Consider the following 19,277-nt stretch of genomic DNA (forward strand, 5'->3'; position numbering starts at 1 on the left):
TGGCATGTTACATCACCAGGAAAAATTTGATATGATAAATAATACTTGGTCAGTTGGTTAACAATTTGTAAAAATATGAAAGGATCCCTATTGCACACATCTCTGCACTTGGGTTAAAAATTTCAAGGCCAAAAAAAAGCTATAATAATATTAGAATAAATAAGGGAAAATGCTTTTTTTTTTAGGGAGTGCCTTCTTAAGTAAGATGAAATGAAAACAGTTAAGTAAAATACCAATACAGAACACACTATGTCAAACTTAAATACAACTGGTTACAAAAGAAACGTGTAAGTAAAATAAGTTGTACAGCAAATATACACATTAGAATGCCAAGGCCAGAGAACGCTGCTGCATCTGATTTAAAGTAGATTATGCATGTGTTATTTAGTGTTATTTATTTGGTCACAGTCTGTGGTTAGATAGACGGTGAGAGAGTTGGGAACAGGAACAATAGCACAATAAATTTTTGTGTCCAGAGGTTTTGATCATGGATGTTGGGATGTATTATTCTGGCCCAGTATAATAATAAAGATGAAGGTACAAGTCCTTGCTTCTACATTGACATTGGTGAGAGGTAGGACCTTGGTAATCCATTCCTATCTAAGATTCCTTACCTGTAAACCTTGGACTTAAAAAATATCCCTGGTTCCAAACTCCTAATTTATCTCATATACATACTACTATATATGATATAGCTAACTGACAATGACCTACTGTATAGCACAGGGAACTGTACTCAAGTTCTTATAATAACCTGTAATGGAATAGAATCTGAAAATAATATTTATACATATGTGTATAACTGAATCATTTGCTGTACACTAGAAACTGATTCAACATTGTAAATTAACTATATTTCAATTAAAAAATAAAATCCCTGGTCTGCCAATATCCAGGTGTTTCTATAATGATCAAATGCCAAGATGTATTTGAAGTACTTCTTTCTAAACATGAAAGGTTTCTTAGAAGCTCAGACTGTGAGGATCGTGTAAAAAAGGTGGAACTGATGCCAAGTGAAAGAATTCAAAAAACTTACTTTCTAACAAATAGGGAGGCGGAAATCAAATTTAAAAGCTGTGTAAAATAACAATAAAATATACGATAAATATAAAATGTGGGCTACACAGAAGTACAATTCACGCAATTTCTTGATAGAACCGAATTTAATGCTTTTCCTGTAGACAAATCAGTTCCGTTCAGTTCAGTTCAGTCGCTCAGTCGTGTCCGACTCTGTAGACATATATGTACTTGCAAATGTGTCACTTAACTTTCGCAAGCTCCAGCTTTGGGGCTGTCACTCTGATCCCCTCTACTCTCCCTTTTCAGGTGTGCAGTCTTTTGCCTCCCGTCTCCCCATCCCTCCCTCTGCTCTGTCCCTTGCCCTTCTGATGCGCTTTCAACAGTCCCTCTTCTTGGTCTTCACGTTCTGGTCCTAGCATCTTACCTGGCTCCCAACAGAGGGGCAGCTGCCTTTTCCTCTACTCCCCAGCCAACTGTACAGTGGGTAGCTCTCAGACCCAGCCTTCTGAGGAGCCCAGCATGAGACTCAGCCCTGCTGCCAAGAGACCCTTGGGGCTTGGAGAGAGTAAAATTAGATGAGCAGCATAATCCCAGGTGGAAGCCTAGAATTTCCCAGGAGGCTCACCTGGGAAATACTAAATAGTATGTTTTAGATTGAAGAAAATCTAAATAATATGTTTGCCATCTCCCTTTTAGTTACTTCACTATCTTTATAAAATGTTCCATGAATGTAAACAGTCTTTTTTTTCCTCCATTAATTTTCAATTTTGTTTATTGCTGTGCAGGGTGCAGACCAGAAATGCCCTTATCCTTATCTCCTTTTTTTTCATTCCCAGATATTAATATAATCACCTATACCATAATATTTGCCTGAATATTTATATAAATTTATATATGGTCTTATAGCTATTATTAAATATACCATATTTGTGTTTCAGTTGTTTGAACTTTAAAGCAAATCAACTTTGATTGAAATATGATTAAATAAACATTATTCAACACAGAATCTAGAACTCAAGGAGTGTCTAGAAAAACAAATAACATACAATTTTGTGTAACTAAACACATATCTGGCTTCCTAGGTTGTTCAGTGGGTGAAGAATCCGCCCACAATACAGGAGATGCAGGAGACGTGGGTTTGATCCCTGGATCGGGAAAATCCCCGGAGAAGAGCATGACAACCCACTCCAGTATTCTTGCCTAGGGAATACCATGGACAGAGGAGCCTGGGCGCTACAGTCCATAGGGTGACAAAGAGTTGGACACGACTGAGGTGACTGAGCTGGCAAACACACACCACTGTAAGAGGAGGCATCCATTCAACAAAATAAAATCACTTTTTTCCTTTGACTCTGTTCAATTACCCATATTTGTGTCACATTTCTGTTTAATTTACACTGGACCATGGATTTCTGGGATAACATTTTGCTTTCTGTAAAATTCAAGTTATCTTCCATTTTGGCTGCTAGCAAGATAAAGGGATAAAGACAAGCTTTCAGCAGTGTCTCACTAATGATTTTCTGCTATTTAATCATAATGGTAACTAAATGCTTGCAAAATTTAATGAACACATAAACATCATCAAGATCTTGTTGGAATGAAAATTCTGATTCATTGGGTCTGGGATGGGGCCTGATTGCAGAATTTCTAACAACACTACTGATCTGAGGCCATATTTTGTTCAAGGCTTTATTACATTCTGCATCTTTTAAGACATGTTGGATTCCTGCTTTCCTGAGATTACATGGCAAACTTGAGGAATTTCTACTTGGTTATCAAACTTTATTGGACATTTATTTCATTTTGCTAAAGCACATAATCCTTTTTTATTCACAAAAAAATAAATATAATGTATAAATGATCAATTTTCCATGCGTTTCTGCCTGCATAAAATCTCTCTTTTTTTCTTTAACACTTTCATTCATAGATTGACCTTTATATAGAATTATTAGGCTTTAAGTAACTTTTCTCTGAACATTTTAAGCTTTAGCTTAATATAGGGAATAAGACTAAAGATAGAATTCTGGTTCTGTATGTCTGCACTGTAAAACTTTAACCTCTCTGTGCTTAACTTTTTCTACTGTTAAGTGAGGATGCTGATAACTATTTCATTCGGTTGTTGAGAATACATAACTAGGTAGTTTTAAAACCCTTAGAGTACAACCAGGCATTTAGAGACTACTAAATGAATTAAACATATTCATTACTAGGCCTGAGTAGACTAAATTAAAGTTACTGGCTTTTCACTGTAAGTGATTTTTCCCCCATATTTTATTTTTCCCCCTTTATTTATTTATATATTTTAATTGGAGGATAATTACTTTACAATATTGTGGTGGTTTTTGCCATACATTCACATGAATCAACCGTGGGTGTACATGTGTTCCCCATCTTGAACCTCCCTCCCACCTCCCTCCCCATCCTATCCCTCAGGGTCATCCCAGTGCACCAGCCCTGGGCACCGTGTCTCATGCATAGAACCTGGACCGGCGATCGGTTTCACATATGATAATATACATGTTTCAATGCTATTCTTCAAATCATCCCACCCTCGCCTTCTCCCACAGAGTCCAAAAGTCTGTACTTTGCATCTGTGTCTCTTTTTCTGTCTCGCATATAGGGTCATGGTTACCATCTTTCTAAATTCCATATATTTGTGTTAATATACTGTATTGGTGTTTTTATTTCTGACTTACTTCACTCTGTATAATAGGCTCCAGTTTCATCCACGTCATTAGAACTGACTCAAATGTATTCTTTTTATAGCGGAGTAATATTCCACTGTGTATATGTACCACAGCTTTCTTATCCATTCGTCTGCTGATGGACATCTAAGTTTCTTCCATGTCCTGGCTATTGTAAACAGTGCTGTGATGAACATTGGGGTACACATGTCTCTTGCAATTCTGGTTTCCTCGGTGTGTATGCCCAACAGTGGGTTGCTGGGTCGTATGGCAGTTCTGTTTCCAGTTTTTTGAGGAATCTCCACACTGTTCTCCATAGTGGCTGTACTAGTTTGCATTCCCACCAACAGTGTAAGAGTGTTCCCTTTTCTCCACACCCTCTCCAGCATTTATTGTTTGTAGACATTTGACAGCAGCCATTCTGACTGGCGAGATGGTACCACATTGTGAAGCATTAGGCTCCAAACTTTATCTTGGCACTTTGAAATTCCACAATGTTATTTTCACAAATACTGTTTTCTCCCTTCTTTGAAAGTGAAAGTCACTCAGTCATGTCTGATTTTTTGCAAACCCATAGTGGAGGTGATGGAATTCCAGTTGAGCTATTTCAAATCCTAAAAGATGATGCTGTGAAATTGCTACACTCAATATGTCAGCAAATTTGGAAAACTTTGCAGTGTTCACAAGACTGGAAAAGGTCATTTTTCATTCCAATCCCAAAAAGGCAATGACAAAGAATGCTCAAACTAACGCACAATTGCACTCATCTCACACGCTAGTAAAGTAGTGCTCAAAATTCTCCAAGCCAAGCTTCAGCAATATGTGAACTGTGAGCTTTCAGATGTTCGAGCTGGTTTTAGAGAAGGCAGAGGAACCAGAGATCAAATTGCCAACATCCGCTGGATCATCGAAAAAGCAAGAGAGTTCCAGAAAAATATCTGTTTCTACTTTATTGACGATGCCAAAGCCTTTGACTGTGTGGATTACAATAAGCTGTGGAAAATTCTGAAAGAGATGGGAATACCAGACCACCTGACCTGCCTCTTGAGAAATCTGTATGCAGGTCAGGAAGCAACAGTTAGAACTGGACATGGAACAACAGACTGGTTCCAAATAGGAAAAGGAGTACATCAAGACTGTATATTGTCACCCTGCTTATTTAACTTATATGCAGAGTACATCATGAGAAACGCTGGGCTGAAGGAAGCACAAGCTGGAATCAAGATTGCCAGGAGAAATATCAATAACCTCAGATATGCAGATGACACCACCCTTATGGCAGAAAGTGAAGAAGAACTAAAGAGCCTCTTGATGAAAATGAAAGAGGAGAATGAAAAAGTTGGCTTAAAGCTCAACGTTCAGAAAACTAAGATCATGGCATCTGGTCCCGTCACTTCATAGCAAATAGATGGGGAAACAGTGGAAACAGTGGCTGACTTTATTTCTGGGGGCTCCAAAATCACTGCAGATGGTGTTTGCAGCCATGAAATTAAAAGATGCTTACTCCTTGGAAGGAAAGTTATGGCCAACCTAGACAGCATATTAAAAAGCAGAAACATTACTTTGTCAACAAAGGTCCATTTAGTCAAGGCTATGTTTTTTCCAGTAGTCATGTATGAATGTGAGAGTTGGACTATAAAGAAAGCTGAGTGCCAAAGAATTGATGCTTTTGAACTGTAGTGTTGGAGAAGACTCTTGAGAGTCCCTTGGACTGCAAGGAGATCCAGCCAGTCCATCCTAAAGGAGATCAGTCCTGGGTGTTCATTGGAAGGACTGATGTTGAAGCTGCAACGCCAATACTTTGGCCACCTGATGCGAAGAGCTGACTCATTTGAAAAGACCCTCATGCTGGGAAAGATTGAAGGCAGGAGGAGAAGGGGATGACAGAGGATGAGATGGTTGGATGGCATCACTGACTCAGTGGACATGGGTTTGGGTAGACTCCGGGAGTTGGTGATGGACAGGGAGGCCTGGCGTGCTGCAGTTCCTGGGGTTGCAAAGAGTCAGACACAGCTGAGTGACTGAAATGAACTGAACTGAACTGATGCTTAGGTTAAACAAAGAGTTGTCAGTTCTAAATTGAAAAGAAGGGAAAGAATATTATATTATTTGTCAAGATAGTTTTCCTTTAGCAGATTCTACTTTCAAAAATCTATTACTCTTATGAAATATTATACATGTAGCTAGTATATTCTGTCCTTTGCATGGACATAGTATGAAAATAATAATAATGAGTGGCATTATTTTATATTGCAAAATTTTATTTATTAAGGTAGTTGAAATTATTCTTGTTTAACATTAACTCTAACTGCTCTATTGTTCAATTATTCCATCCAAAATATTATAAATAATAATCATGATTGATTTTAATGTTATCCCCTTAAGAGAGTAGATTACCTTCCCAGTGGAGAAACATTAACCATCCTTTGAGGTTGACTTCAGGGAATAGCTCCTCTCATCCTGTGTCCTTCATCCTCCTTGGCATCCCAGGACTAGAGAATTCTGTTTTGGATTGCTTTTCCATTCTGTGCCATGTATGTTGTGGCTCTAGTCGGCAATATCACTCTCCTTCATGTAATCCGAACTGATCACACCTTGCATGAGCCCATGTACCTCTTTCTGGCCATGCTGGCTACCACTGACCTGGTCCTCTCCACTTCCAAACAACCTCAAATGCTGGTCATATTCTGATTTCACAATATTGAGATTGAATACCATGCCTGTCTCATCCAGTTGTTCTTCATCCATGCCTTTTCTTCTGTGGAGTCTGATTTGCTCATGGCTATGGCCTTGGACTGTTACATGGCTCTCTGCTTCCCACTGCATCACTCTAGTATCCTGACCCCATCTGTCGTGGGTAAATTGGGGGCATGTGTGGTGATGAGAGGGCTGCTGTGGGTGAGTCCCTTCTGCTTCATGGTGTCCAGGATGCACTTCTGCCCCAATTGGATCATCCCCCAGTCATTCTTCATACTACATCACTGTGTTGAAGCTGGTGTGTGCTGACACTAGAGTAAATCATGCACATGGGCTGTTTGCAGCCTTCTCTGTGGTTGGCTTTGATGTTATTGTCATCAGTGTATCCTATGTGATGATTTGGAGAACTGTGCTGTTGTTACCCTCAGGTGAAACCCAGTTCAAAGCTTTTGGCACATGTGCCTCTTGTATCTGTGTCATCTTGGCTTTTTATATCCCTTCTCTCTTTACTTTCCTCACCCACCACTTTGGACATCAAGTGCCCCAAGTGGCACCTGTCATGTTGGCTATTCTCTATCTCCTGGTACCTCCCATGCTCAACCCCATCATCTACGGAGTTAGAACCAAATAGATCTCCAAGGACAGAGGAGCCTGGTGGGCTACAGTCTATGAGGTTGCAAAGAGTCGGACACGACTTAGCGAGTAAGCAGTGCACAGCACATACAATTTCACAGGTTCCCTTTGTATCTGACTTTTTCATGACAGGCCAACAATCTCTGCTATATCCTACCAGAGTGGTTGTTCCAATCAATCACTACCTATGGAGGCAGTGGTGTGGACCACCAAGATCATTGGTTGTGAGTTATGCATTTGGCACTGAATTATTGTGTAGTCTTGTGCAAATCATGTAACTACTCTGAGCTCTGTTTTTCTTATTGTAAATAGAGATGCAAAGTGTGTGTGAGAGAAATAATAAAATGTAAAAGCATATAGCATTATATCTACACAAAATAGCAATGCCTTCTACAATTAATCAAAGCAATTAATACTCACTTTGATAAGTTGTATCTTTAGTCAGCGTCTTCCCCAATGCCCAGTGCCAGAGTGAGATGGCCCAAGTATTCTTTTCCAGGTGACCTTCAGCGTCAGTGACTATGTCCGTACAAGCGGAGGGTGACACACAAGCGGTAAACAGAAGAGAAGGAGGGAGCCTCTAACTCAAAGAGAATATATGACTGTTTGGGAAGCTCAGGCCAGGCAGATGGGGGTAAAACAAAACCTAAGTGCCCAGATAATGTGTGTTTATTTCTAAATTTTCTTTTTTTTTTTAAAACGATCTGTGATTTTGTTTTTAAACCTTAGCCTATGATCAGATAATTTACAGATTTTGGGTGATTATATATCTGTTCTAGTTTAATCCTTCTAATGAGTAGTCAAAAGCACCTTTATCAATCACATGTATACAGTAGTCCAACAGTTGTGTTACTGAACAGTGTCCTTGTTTGAAAGATAATCCAGAGTTGTAACAGTCAAATTAGACCTTATAAAGAATTCACAAGCAAAGTTTGTAACATATTTTCTCAGTGAATTTAAAAGCATCTGATCTTAAAGATCATCTATAAAGTGTCACTAGTGTTAGATGCTCTTTATTTGATGCTAAACATAAACCACACTAAACTGTCTTTCATTAAGTAAAAGGAAATTTTTACATAGAAATTTTAACTAAATTGGCATGTGTGTGCACTCTATTGTTTTGAGACACCATGGACTGCAGCCCACCTGTCTCCTCTATCCATGGGATTTCTCAGGCAAGAATACTGGAGTGGGTTGCCATTTCCTATTCCATAGTATTTTCCCAACCCAGGGATCGAAACTGCATCTCCTGCATCTCCTGCATTGGCAGAGGATTCTTTACCACTGAGCCACCTGGGAAGCCCTTAAATTGGCATACAAAAAGATAAAGTGAACATTGTCAGTGTATCTTCAGCCATTGCCTTGACAGGCTAATGAGCACAACTTGAAATCAGGTGAAGCTTGCTGTGTTCTATGAGACAGTGAAAGGATCTTCTCAATATTTAAGTATATTAATATAACCAATTATAGAAATCTGAATATAAAGTCAATCTTCCATAGGGTTTGAGAAAGCATTCACCATTTCCCTGAAAAGCTTAACATTCCTCAATCAAGTTCAATCGTCTAGAAGGGGAAAACAGTGATAATACTTGCTGAACCAGAATTACTATCACAATTCGAAAATCTGACCATATTCATTCAGCCACAAACCTGTCTGATTTACTCATTAGTATCTTTTTTCAGATAAGCTATCAAGTTTTCCCTTCATAATGCCAGCAGAGATCATTTTTGTTCCAAGGATGTGTTTCTTGGAATTCACCAAGTACTCCATCAGCATCTCTCCCCAGGTGATGCCTTTGTTCTTGTTGATATCTGTGTAAGATAATGCAACAGGCTGAATTGTCTTTTACCCAAGCAGACCATGGAGATTTGGGCCAGTCTTATGCTTGCCTCCCTTCTTCTCAGTATGGCACTGGGCACACTTCTGAAGAAAAATCTTTTTGCTCTTCTCAACTTCACCCATATTTAAGTTGTTCTGTCTCCTTATGCGACCAAGAGGTGTCTGCTCACAAGCAGAACATCCTTCTAAGTCTCTGTATTGTCACCCTATCATAGATAGGAGTGTTTGTTTTGAGCGAACCTATAACTATTATCAGACTTCCCAGGTGGCTCAGTGGTAAAGAATCTACCTGCCAATGCAAGAGACGTGCGTTCGATCCCTGGGTCAGGAAGATTCCTTGGAGGAGGAAATGGCAACCCACTCCAGCATTCTTGTCTGGAAAATCCCATGGACAGAGGAACCTGGTGGACTATAATCCATATGATCACAAAGAGTGGGACACAACTGAACACTCTCAGATGGACCATAGCTATTATCTGAGCTTTGTTTTTGGCTCAGTGTTAAAGAATCCACCTGCCAGTGCAAGAGATATGAGTTTGATACCTGATTTGGTAAGATCTCCTGGAAAAGGAAATAGTAACCCATTCCAGTATTCTTGCCTGGAAAATCCCATGGACAGAGGAGCCTGGTGGGTTACATTCTATGGGGTCCCAAAAGAGTTGTACATGACTTAGCAACTAAACAATAGCTATTATCTATGAAAGATGGTAAAGTTTTCAAGTTAGAGAAAGATAAGGTCTCAGTCCCACTTCTTTAATAATGTTAAAAATCTAGAGAATATCATAATTATTTCAGATCATCCAGAATTCCTTTCTTTCTTTCTTTTTTTTTTTAACTACTAGATCTGGAATGAAACATTTGTCCATACCCAGAGTTGATTTATTAAAGGGAGTTTGGAAAGATACTCTTGTCTATATACTTCTGTTATGAAGGAGGTAAGAGCTAATTCTTTCAAACAAAGGGTAGGTCAACTGAGAGTAAATAGTGTGAATGTGGTGGGTAAGAACCAGATGAGTTTTTGTGTCGCTGACTCTGAGTTAGGTAGTGTTCACATGTGGGATGAGACAGTAGGATTACCCCCACGTAATGCTGGCAAATACTAGCAGAGGATGATGTGCACAAAGTCCTCCCCTGGCCAGCAGGGCAACCACAGTATGAGAAATGGACATAACTGTCTTATGCTCGTGGTGCTCAAGTGGGGGGGGTTCTGTCAGGACATTTTAAGAAATGGTTAATTGGTTAATGACTCCATTGCTACTGAATAATGACCTTTATTTGTTAGTTTCTTCAGTCAGCATTGATTAAAGTCCTTTTCTTCACAAACCACAGGTTCTAGGAATAGAGCACGGCTCAGGGATGACTTCATGAAATTTAATACTTAGGACAGAAATTGGAAAACTATAGCCTGCACCAACTCCACTTTGCATCATGGTTTTGTACATGAACTTTTGTTGCAGCACAGCCACATTCACAGGTTATATATCAACTATGGCTGCTTTCATACTCCTCAGCTAAGCTGATTAGTTGTAACAGAGATTGTATGGCCCACAAAGCCTACAATATTGATGATCTGACCTTTTACAGAAAAAGTTTGCTGATCCTACAACTAGAAAGAACCATACACTAAATTCCTTACACAATCGGTACACAATTGATCAATCAGATACCTTCGAGTCAAATCCTCATAGTAATTGTCTTAGAGTCAAAACTAACTCAGCGTCACTAAAGAAACTGCTTAGGGCCTTTAAGCCAAAGAGTTTTCTAAACTGACTTCCTACCCTGGAAAGTGGCCCAAGTGTTGTATTGTTGCTGTTGTTTGAATTCTGATGTAGGAGGCCACAGCATGGAGCCTGTTTTTTTATAGAACTCTGCCTGTCTCATCTGGATGTCTGCCTGTGTGTATACCTGAATATTTCTGCAGAAGAAGAAAAGGAGATTCTCATGTAAAATACAAATACACTGACTCTGAATACCCACAACACTGGTCAGTTCAAGTGTGTATGAAGTGCAGAGAAAGACAGGACACAGGGGGTTGAGGCCTGACTCCACCTCTAACCAGCCTGGTGCCCTTGGCTAGTGTGCTTGCTCCATCTCCCAGAGACCAGCCCTGTCCTGGGAGAGATCAGAGGGAAAGTACAGGCCAACCTTCCCCCTGGGACCTAAGGAGATGGTGGGGTCCTTAGCTTTGGGAGTCTAGAACCTAACAGCAGGGAGATGGTGGGGTCCTCCGCATAGTCATTCCCCTTGAAGAAGCAGGAGCCCTTTTCCAGTGGGAAGAGCAAGGACAGATCACTGCTCCCTACAGCCACAGAGCCTGGGTCCCCAGGAATGAGTTCATTGGTATGGTGTAGTGAATCAACTGCTTCCCTGAGGCAGGGCTTCCCAAGTGTGATGGAGGGATCTATGAGAAAGGTTAAGTGAATTGGTTGTTGGTTATAAATAGAACAGAGGGAAAGAATTATTGACATTATTTTCCAAGATAGTTTTCCTTCAGCAGATTCTACTTTCAAAATTTATAAAATATTGTACATGCGACTAGTATATTCTGACCCTATTTTCAAGGACATAAATATGAACAAAATGAAGGTTAGCAATGTATTATAGTGCAAAATTTTATTTATTAAAATAGCTGAATTCATTGTAGCTTACCATTAAGCCCAGTTGCCCTATATTCAATTCTTCCATCCAAAGGATTATAAATAATAATAATAATTTACTTTAATGCTATCACCTGCAGAGAGTAGATACCTTCCCAGTGGAGAAATATATGCCAGACTACAATGTTGACTTCAGGGAACAGCTCTTCTCATCCTGTGTCCTTCATCCTGCTTGGGATCCCAGGATTGGAGAATTCCCAGTTTTGGGTTGCCTTTCCATTCTGTGCCATGTATGTTGTGGCTCTAGTCGGCAATATCACTCTCCTTCAAGTAATCCAAACTGATCCCACCTTGCATGAGCCCATGTACCTCTTTCTGGCCATGCTGGCTACCACGAACCTGGTCCTCTGCACTTCCACACAGCCTAAAATGCTGGCCATATTCTGGTTTCACGATCATGAGATTGAATACCGTGCTTGCCTCATCCAGTTGTTCTTCATCCATGCCTTTTCTTCTGTAGAGTCTGGATTGCTCATGGCCATGGCCTTGGACCGTTATGTGGCTATCTGCTTCCCACTGCATCACTCTAGTATCCTGACCCCATCTGTCGTGGGTAAACTGGGGGCAGGTGTGATGATGAGAAGGCTGCTGTGGGTGAGTCCCTTCTGCTTCGTGGTGTCCAGGATGCGTTTCTGCCCCAATCAGATCATCCCCTAGTCATACTGTGAGCACATGGCTGTGCTGAAGCTGGTGTGTGCTGACACGAGAGTAAATAGTGCATATGGACTTTTTGTGGCCTTCTCTGTGGTTGGCTTTGATATTATCATCATCAGTGTATCCTATGTAATAATTTTGAGAACTGTTCTGGGTTTACCCTCAGGTGAAGCCCGACTCAAGGCTTTTGGCACATGTGCCTCCCATATCTGTGTCATCTTGGCTTTTTATATCCCAGCCCTCTTTACTTTTCTCACCCACCGCTTCGGACATCATGTGCCCCAAGTAGTACATGTCATGTTTGCTATTCTCTATCTCCTGGTACCTCCCATGTTCAACCGCATCATCTATGGAGTTAGAACCAAACAGATCAGGGACAGGGTTATTCAAGCATGTTGTAGAAAACACTCTCAACTCAAAGCATAGGGTTTTAACCACCCCAAGGTCCCCACTGTTAAGGCATTGATGACATAAATGCATAAATTTTGCCAGGATGTCACAAATTTTTTTTTCAAATTTATTGAGATATAGTGAAATGAAACTCACTCAGTCATGTCCAAATCTTTGCAACTCCATGGTCTATAGCCCACCAGGCTCCTCTGTCCATGGAATTCTCCAGTCAAGAATACTGGAGTGGGTTGTCATTTCCTTTTCCAGGAGATCTTCCTTATCCAGAAATAGAACATGGGTCTCCTGCACTGTAAGCAGAATCTTTACCATCTGAGCCACAAGGGAAGTCCATATTGACGTATATGTAACATACAAATAGTTGCACATATTTCAGTTCAGTTCAGTCACTCAGTGTCCGACTCTTTTTGACCCCATCGACTGCAGCACACCAGGCTTTCCTGTCCATCACCAATTCCCGGAGCTTACTCAAACTCATGTCCATCGAGTTGGTGATGTCATCCAACCATCTCATCCTCTGTCTCTCCTTCTCCTCCTGCCTTCAATCTTTCCTAGCATAAGGGTCTTTTCCAATGAGTCAGTTTTTCACAACAGGTGGCCAAAGTATTGGAGCTTCAGCTTCAACATCAGTCCTTTTAATGAAGATTCAGGACTGATTTCCTTTAGGATGGACTGGTTGGATCTCCTTGCAGTCCAAGGGACTCTCAAGAGTCTTCTCCAGCACCACAGTTCAAAAGCATCAATTCTTCGACACTCAGCTCTCTTTATAGTCCAACTCTCACATCCATACCTGACTACTGGAAAAACCATAGCTTTCACTAGATGGACCTTTGTTGGCAAAGTAATGTCTCTGCTTTTTAACATGCTGTCTAGGTCATTCACAGCTTTTCTTCCAAGGAGTAAGAATCTTTTAATTTCAAGGCTGCAGTCACCATCTGCAGTTATTTTGGAGCCCCCCAAAATAAAGTCTCTCATTGTTTCCATTGTTTCCTCATCTATTTGCCATGAAGTGATAGGACCAGATGCCATGATCTTAGTTTTCTGAATGTTGAGTTTTAAGCCAACTTTTTCACTCCTCTTTCACGTTCATCAAGAGGCTCTTTTGTTCTTCTTTGCTTTCTGCTATAAGAGTGGTGTCATCTGCATATCTGAGGTTATTAATATTTCTCCTGGCAATCTTGATTCCAGCTTGTGCTTATTCTAACCTAGCATTTCGCATGATGTATTCTGCATGTAAGTTAAATATGCAGGGTGACACTATGTAGCCTTGATGTGCTCCTTTCCCGATTTGGAACCAGTCTGTTGTTGAACCAGTCTGTTGCTTCTTGACCTGCATACAGATTTCTCAGGAGGCAGGTCAGGTGGTCTGATATTCCCATCTCTTTAAGCATTTTCCACAGTTTGTTGTGATCCACAGAGTCACAGTCAAAGGCTTTGGCGTAGTTGATGAAGCAGAAGTAGATGTTTTTCTGGAACTCTCTTGCTTTTTCGATGATCCAACAGATGGTGGCAATTTGATCTCTGGTTCCTCTGCCTTTTCTAAATCCAGCTTGAACATCTGGAAGTTCACAGTTCACGTACTGTTGAAGCCAGACTTGGAGAATTTTGAACATTACTTTGCTAGCGTGTAAGATGAATGCAATTGTGAGGTAGTTTGAACATCCTTTGGCATTTCCTTTCTTTGGGATTGGAATGAAAACTGACCTTTTCCAATTTTCATTTTAATAAAATTTAATTTTATTTGATTAATTTCATTTAATTAATCACATATTTAATGTTTACATTTTGATGAATTTGGGCATATGCATACATCCATGATACCATAAACGCAGTCAAGGTAATATAAGCATGTGTCACATTTATATTTGTATTCTCACTCACCTCTCTCTTGTCAAAATCAATGGTGAAGAAGATTCTAAAATTCAGGCTCTCGTGTTTTTAAAGCCAATGTTAAGAAAAAAAGTCAACATCAGATGAAGGTGTTTAAAGAGAAATCAGGCGTATGTTTGCTTTTCCCAGAAGAAACAGTGCCTCCAGAAATAAGTGGATGTTCTGAAGGACCATTGTCAAAATTCCCAAATTTTAAAGTTGCCTGGAATTTTGATCCCCTTATCAGGAAATCAGTTAATAGTTGAGAGTCTCTTCTTTTTTCTTTTAAAAATCATTTTATGGCTATATAACTTGAGACAGTAAAATGGGACTATCTTAATACACAGTTTAGTGAGTTCTGACACATGTAAATGTCTGTGTGGTGACCTGCCCAATTAGGATATAGAAAATCCCAATCACTTCATAAAGATTATTGCTGCATCTTTTAGTTAAACACTCCCCTCCTCTCAAGTAGGAAAATCCTAATCTGAATTCTTTCTCTCACTAGAACTTGACTTTAGTTATTTTTTTCTCTCACTAAAACTTTAGTCTGGTGTCACATTCAGTATAAAGCTTTTCAGATGCATTCATAGTGTTGCATGAATGAATGATTCATTTCCTATTCTTGCTCAGGAGTATATTTTTTTTTCTACATACCTCAATTGTTATATTGTTATCTTTCTCTCTTGCTTTACCTTCTACCATTCTAGTCTTTTACTTCCAAACATATCCATTTCTTACTGCTCTTAGGGCTTTGCTTTTAATCATACCAGTTCTCCACATGGTTTGCTTCTAGAACTTTCTACTTTTCATCATTCTGTAGTTTTCAACTAATACCACCTTATTAGTGAGTTATTTTTTAACCTGTGTATCTTAACTAGATTCTGCCCCTTATTATTTTCTTTCAACACATTTTATTTTCTATGTATCTTAACCCAATGTGTAATTATTTAAATTACTTATTTGTTATTTATTCCTCTGACTTGAATATAAATTCATGAAAGCATAAAATAATTGTTTACTATTCTATCCCCAAAACTAGCTCACATACACACAAAAAATACAAAACAAAAACAAAACCTCACTGAGTGAATGAATGAATTTTTGCCTGTGTGATACCATTGTCCTAACAATTTCAGTATGAACCACAAGATGGTATTTCCATGTATATTATCCCCTCATCCCTCCAAAACTGGATCCCAGTCCTAAAGACGCCTTTCATTTATCCCCATGGAAAGATTTCTGTTGGTCAAATGAGATAAGTTTATGATATAAATAACAATTTCCCTCATTCTCTTCTTTTTAATTAACAAATATAAAATATTTGAAGCATTTTTAAATTTCTGTTCAAGAAATAATTTATTGAACAATTGTCTGCACCAAATATTCTATAAAATGATGGGAATAGAGTGAAGAACAAGAGAAACTGTTCATCAGAGCATTTAAATAGTAGGAGAGAATAAAAATAAACATCCTGAATACCTACAATTCCAGCTCCAGTATAAAAACTTAGTGCTTTAGCTATGCAGCTCTCTCCTGATTGGTATGTGTTCAGTCACTCAGTCGTGTCTGACTCTTTGTGACCCCATGGACTGTAGTCTGCCAGGCTTCTCTGTCCATGGGATTCTCCAGGCAAGAATACTGGAGTGAGTAGCCATTTCATCCTCCAGGGGATGTTACCAATCCAGGGATTGAACCCACAGCTCCTGTGTCTCCTGCATTGGCTGGCAGATTCTCTACCACTGCGTGATCTCGGAAGTCCATCCTGATTAGAAGTATCCTTAGCTGTTCTGAATTGATGAAAATAGATGATTGCCTTCATCACACATGAGCCAATGGGTTCAGGACATCAAATTTGTAACTGAATTCAAGCTTCTCTGTAGCCGTTTGTAAAAAGTATCAAATGAGTACTGTGACTGAGGAATGCAATTTCCCCTTTGTAAGACAGGCAGAGTTATCACTGCCCCTCTCTTCTCTCAAGTAACACACATCTCTAACATGACACAAGTGACCAAGAGAGACCAGACAGACCTTAACAAATGCAGCCCCAGCAAGTCAGCTTCTCCTGGTTTTTAAACATTGCTAAGAGCCAAGCCAAGCTCTCAGAATTCAGTTCTAGAGTAATTTTGAAAGAGGAACCTTGATCAGTATTGTCTACTCTGTAGAGCCAGACACAGGATTATCAGTATGATGGCATTTCGTATTCAACAAGCATTTCTTTATCACTTATATGTCAGTGCTGCACTTGGTGCTGTAGTTATAGAGATCAATAGTTCATAGCTCATCCTAAAAACTACTCCTCTGTGTTCTCACAGGCGTCTCTGGTGGCACAGATGGTAAAGAATCCACCTGAAATGCAGGAGACCTGGGCTCAATCCCTGGGTCAAGAAGCTCCCCTGGACAAGAGAATGGCAACCCACTCCAATATTCTTGCCTGGAGAATCTCCATAGACAGAGGAGTGACTAACACTTACTGTGCTCTCACAGCTTCCCAGGTGGCGCTAGTGGTCAAGAATCTGCCTGCCAAAGCAGGAGACATAAGAGATGTGGGTTCAATCCCTGGGTAGGGAAAACCCACTGGAGGAGGGTGCATGGACAGAGGAGACTGGTGGGCTACAGTCCATAGGGTCACAAAGAGTCAGACATAACTGAAGTGACTTAGCATGCACGTGTATACTCTAACAGCAACTGGTAAAATCTGCTGTCATCACACTCACTCCTAAACACCCTAGTGATTTGATTGTGCATTTTAATGTTGACTCTCAGTCAGCTAACCCTGAAGTCATTGACTAATCCTAGCCTGTCTTCTGAGCCTTGGACTCCCAGGGCCAGAGAAGGAGGGAGAGAAAGACCCATGGAGGTTTGATGCCTGACTTCACAGACCACAGCCTGCATCCCAACCTCATCCAAGATCAATGTAGAGTCTCAGTCTTTGGATTTCAGTTCTCAGTGGGTCTATCTTAGGTGTGGACCCTCAGGGAAAATATTTAGGATCTCTCATTTCTGGAAGCCCTCCAGATACCAGCTGCAGTATTTCTTACAGACATTTGCATCACTACACGTGCGTATGTACAAGGGTCTATCCAGTTACATTTTGTAGATGAGGAAACAGAAACCAAACAATCTAAGTAAGATCCTTAGGTATATTTCTGAGTCAGAATGTACAGCAGAGGCAGAAAGGGAGTGGGTGAAAATAAACAAAAGGCAGATCTACTAGGTAGGAATTGATCCTTTCTAAGAAATCCACTACATGTTTACAACTCTGAGGAGACATTCACATGATAATCCGTATAAATGATGCCCCTGGAGTCGTGAAACATGGCTCCTTTGGAAGAGTTTTAAAAAGGAATGTGTGCCAATTTCTTTTTTGTAAACTTCATGTTTTAAAAGATGTTCAAGGCCAATAGAGTGTTGGAGAAGACTCCTGAGAGTCCCTTGGACTGCAAGGAGATCAAACAAGACAATCCTAAAGGAAATCAATCCTGAATATTCATTGGAAGGACTGATGCTGAAACTGAAGCTCCAATACTTTGGCCACCTGATGCAAAGAACTTACTCATTAGAAAAGACCCTGATGCTGGGAAAGATTGAAGGCAGGAGGAGAAGGGGACAACAGAGGATGAGATGGTTTGATGGCATCACTGATTCAATGGACATGAATTTGAGCAAGCTCCAGGAGATGGTGAAGGACAGGGAAGCCTGGCGTGCTGCAGTACACGGGGTCACAAAGAGTCGGACACAACTCAGTGACTGAACAATAAAACAGGGGCAGGATACTTCCCCAGCAGGTCCCCTGTTTTAATTGTCTCCTGGAATGGAATAGAAAGGGCTCCGTGAATGCTGTTACCCACATCTGAAGCAGGAGTTCTTTTATTTCTGGAAACAGAGCAGTGATTCTTGTTGGATCATTATAGCAGGAAGGTGTGGGCCAGGAGCCAGGAAGAGGAGATCTATTGAGAGAAAAGTAAATGTTGCTCTGGAAAAGGAATAGTGAAGTCTACAGTGTAGTGATATTGTCTGTGGACCAATGGGAGTGATGGTTTGACTTATTAACAAAATAATTCAATTATTTTTGAAGCTAGTTTTCTTGAATCCACATAGGAGAGGGAGTCATTCATACATTCATTCAATCAGTGATTTTTCAATAATTACTCTTCCATGTGTCTTCTGTCTTACTAATAATCCTCAACAGCCATGCTTTTTATGGTCTTTTGACTGATTGAGAATTTTTGAGGGCAGCCACCAGACCTTTCTCTTTGCTGCATGCCCAACACTTAGCAACATGGAATAGAGTAAGTGCTTAGAGAAACAGATAAGTGAATGATGAATAATATATTCTAAAAAGATCTCATTTGGAATTAAAAGAAAACAAACAGTCCATTTTATGGGTTTTCTGTGATCTCTCATTTTCATAAGGCACATAAGCATATGAACCTGAACTGCATTATTGGTTTATTGATTCACTGTTAATAATGATACTTTAAACATAAGTTATGGAAGATACTAGCCCTGAGGCATCACCCCTTTCCCACAGGTTCCCAGAAATTAGGCCCAAGATTTCCCTAAAAGTAGCAAAAGAGTGGGAGAACCACTACACAGAGTCAGGAGACACAAAAACAAGTTCAGCTCAGATCTGGTCCTAGGGTATGATTGGGGACATCCTACTCTTTCAGGGACCATCTCTTCTATGACCTTCTTCTCAGCTCTCCGAATAAAACAACAATCACTAATTTGTTGTTGCTTAGTCGCTTAGTCATGTCCAACTCTTTGCGACTCCGTGGACTGTAGCCCGCCAGGCTCCCCTGTCCGTGGAAT

The 19,277-nt window shown here is 40.1% G+C and overlaps 2 protein-coding genes and 2 pseudogenes across 3 annotated transcripts in view; 3 read left to right on the top strand and 1 right to left on the bottom strand.

Moving 5' to 3' along the window:
- The window catches only part of LOC145525653 (olfactory receptor 51I2-like), a 550,369-nt gene that overhangs the window by 405,366 nt on the left and 125,726 nt on the right, over nucleotides 1-19,277 (top strand). The window lies entirely within an intron of this gene.
- LOC145526380 (olfactory receptor 52R1-like) lies at nucleotides 492-7,032 on the top strand (annotated as a pseudogene).
- Nucleotides 8,694-8,997, bottom strand: LOC145527937 (cytochrome c pseudogene; annotated as a pseudogene).
- Nucleotides 11,655-12,611, top strand: LOC145526381 (olfactory receptor 52R1-like). The gene is given in 1 exon segment (XM_081541791.1): nucleotides 11,655-12,611. A coding segment is annotated over 1 exon segment (957 nt).

This window comes from Giraffa tippelskirchi, chromosome 11 (genome assembly GCF_054371585.1).
Source record: "Giraffa tippelskirchi isolate mGirTip1 chromosome 11, T2T-mGirTip1v1.2.pri, whole genome shotgun sequence".
Lineage (NCBI taxonomy): Eukaryota > Metazoa > Chordata > Mammalia > Artiodactyla > Giraffidae > Giraffa > Giraffa tippelskirchi.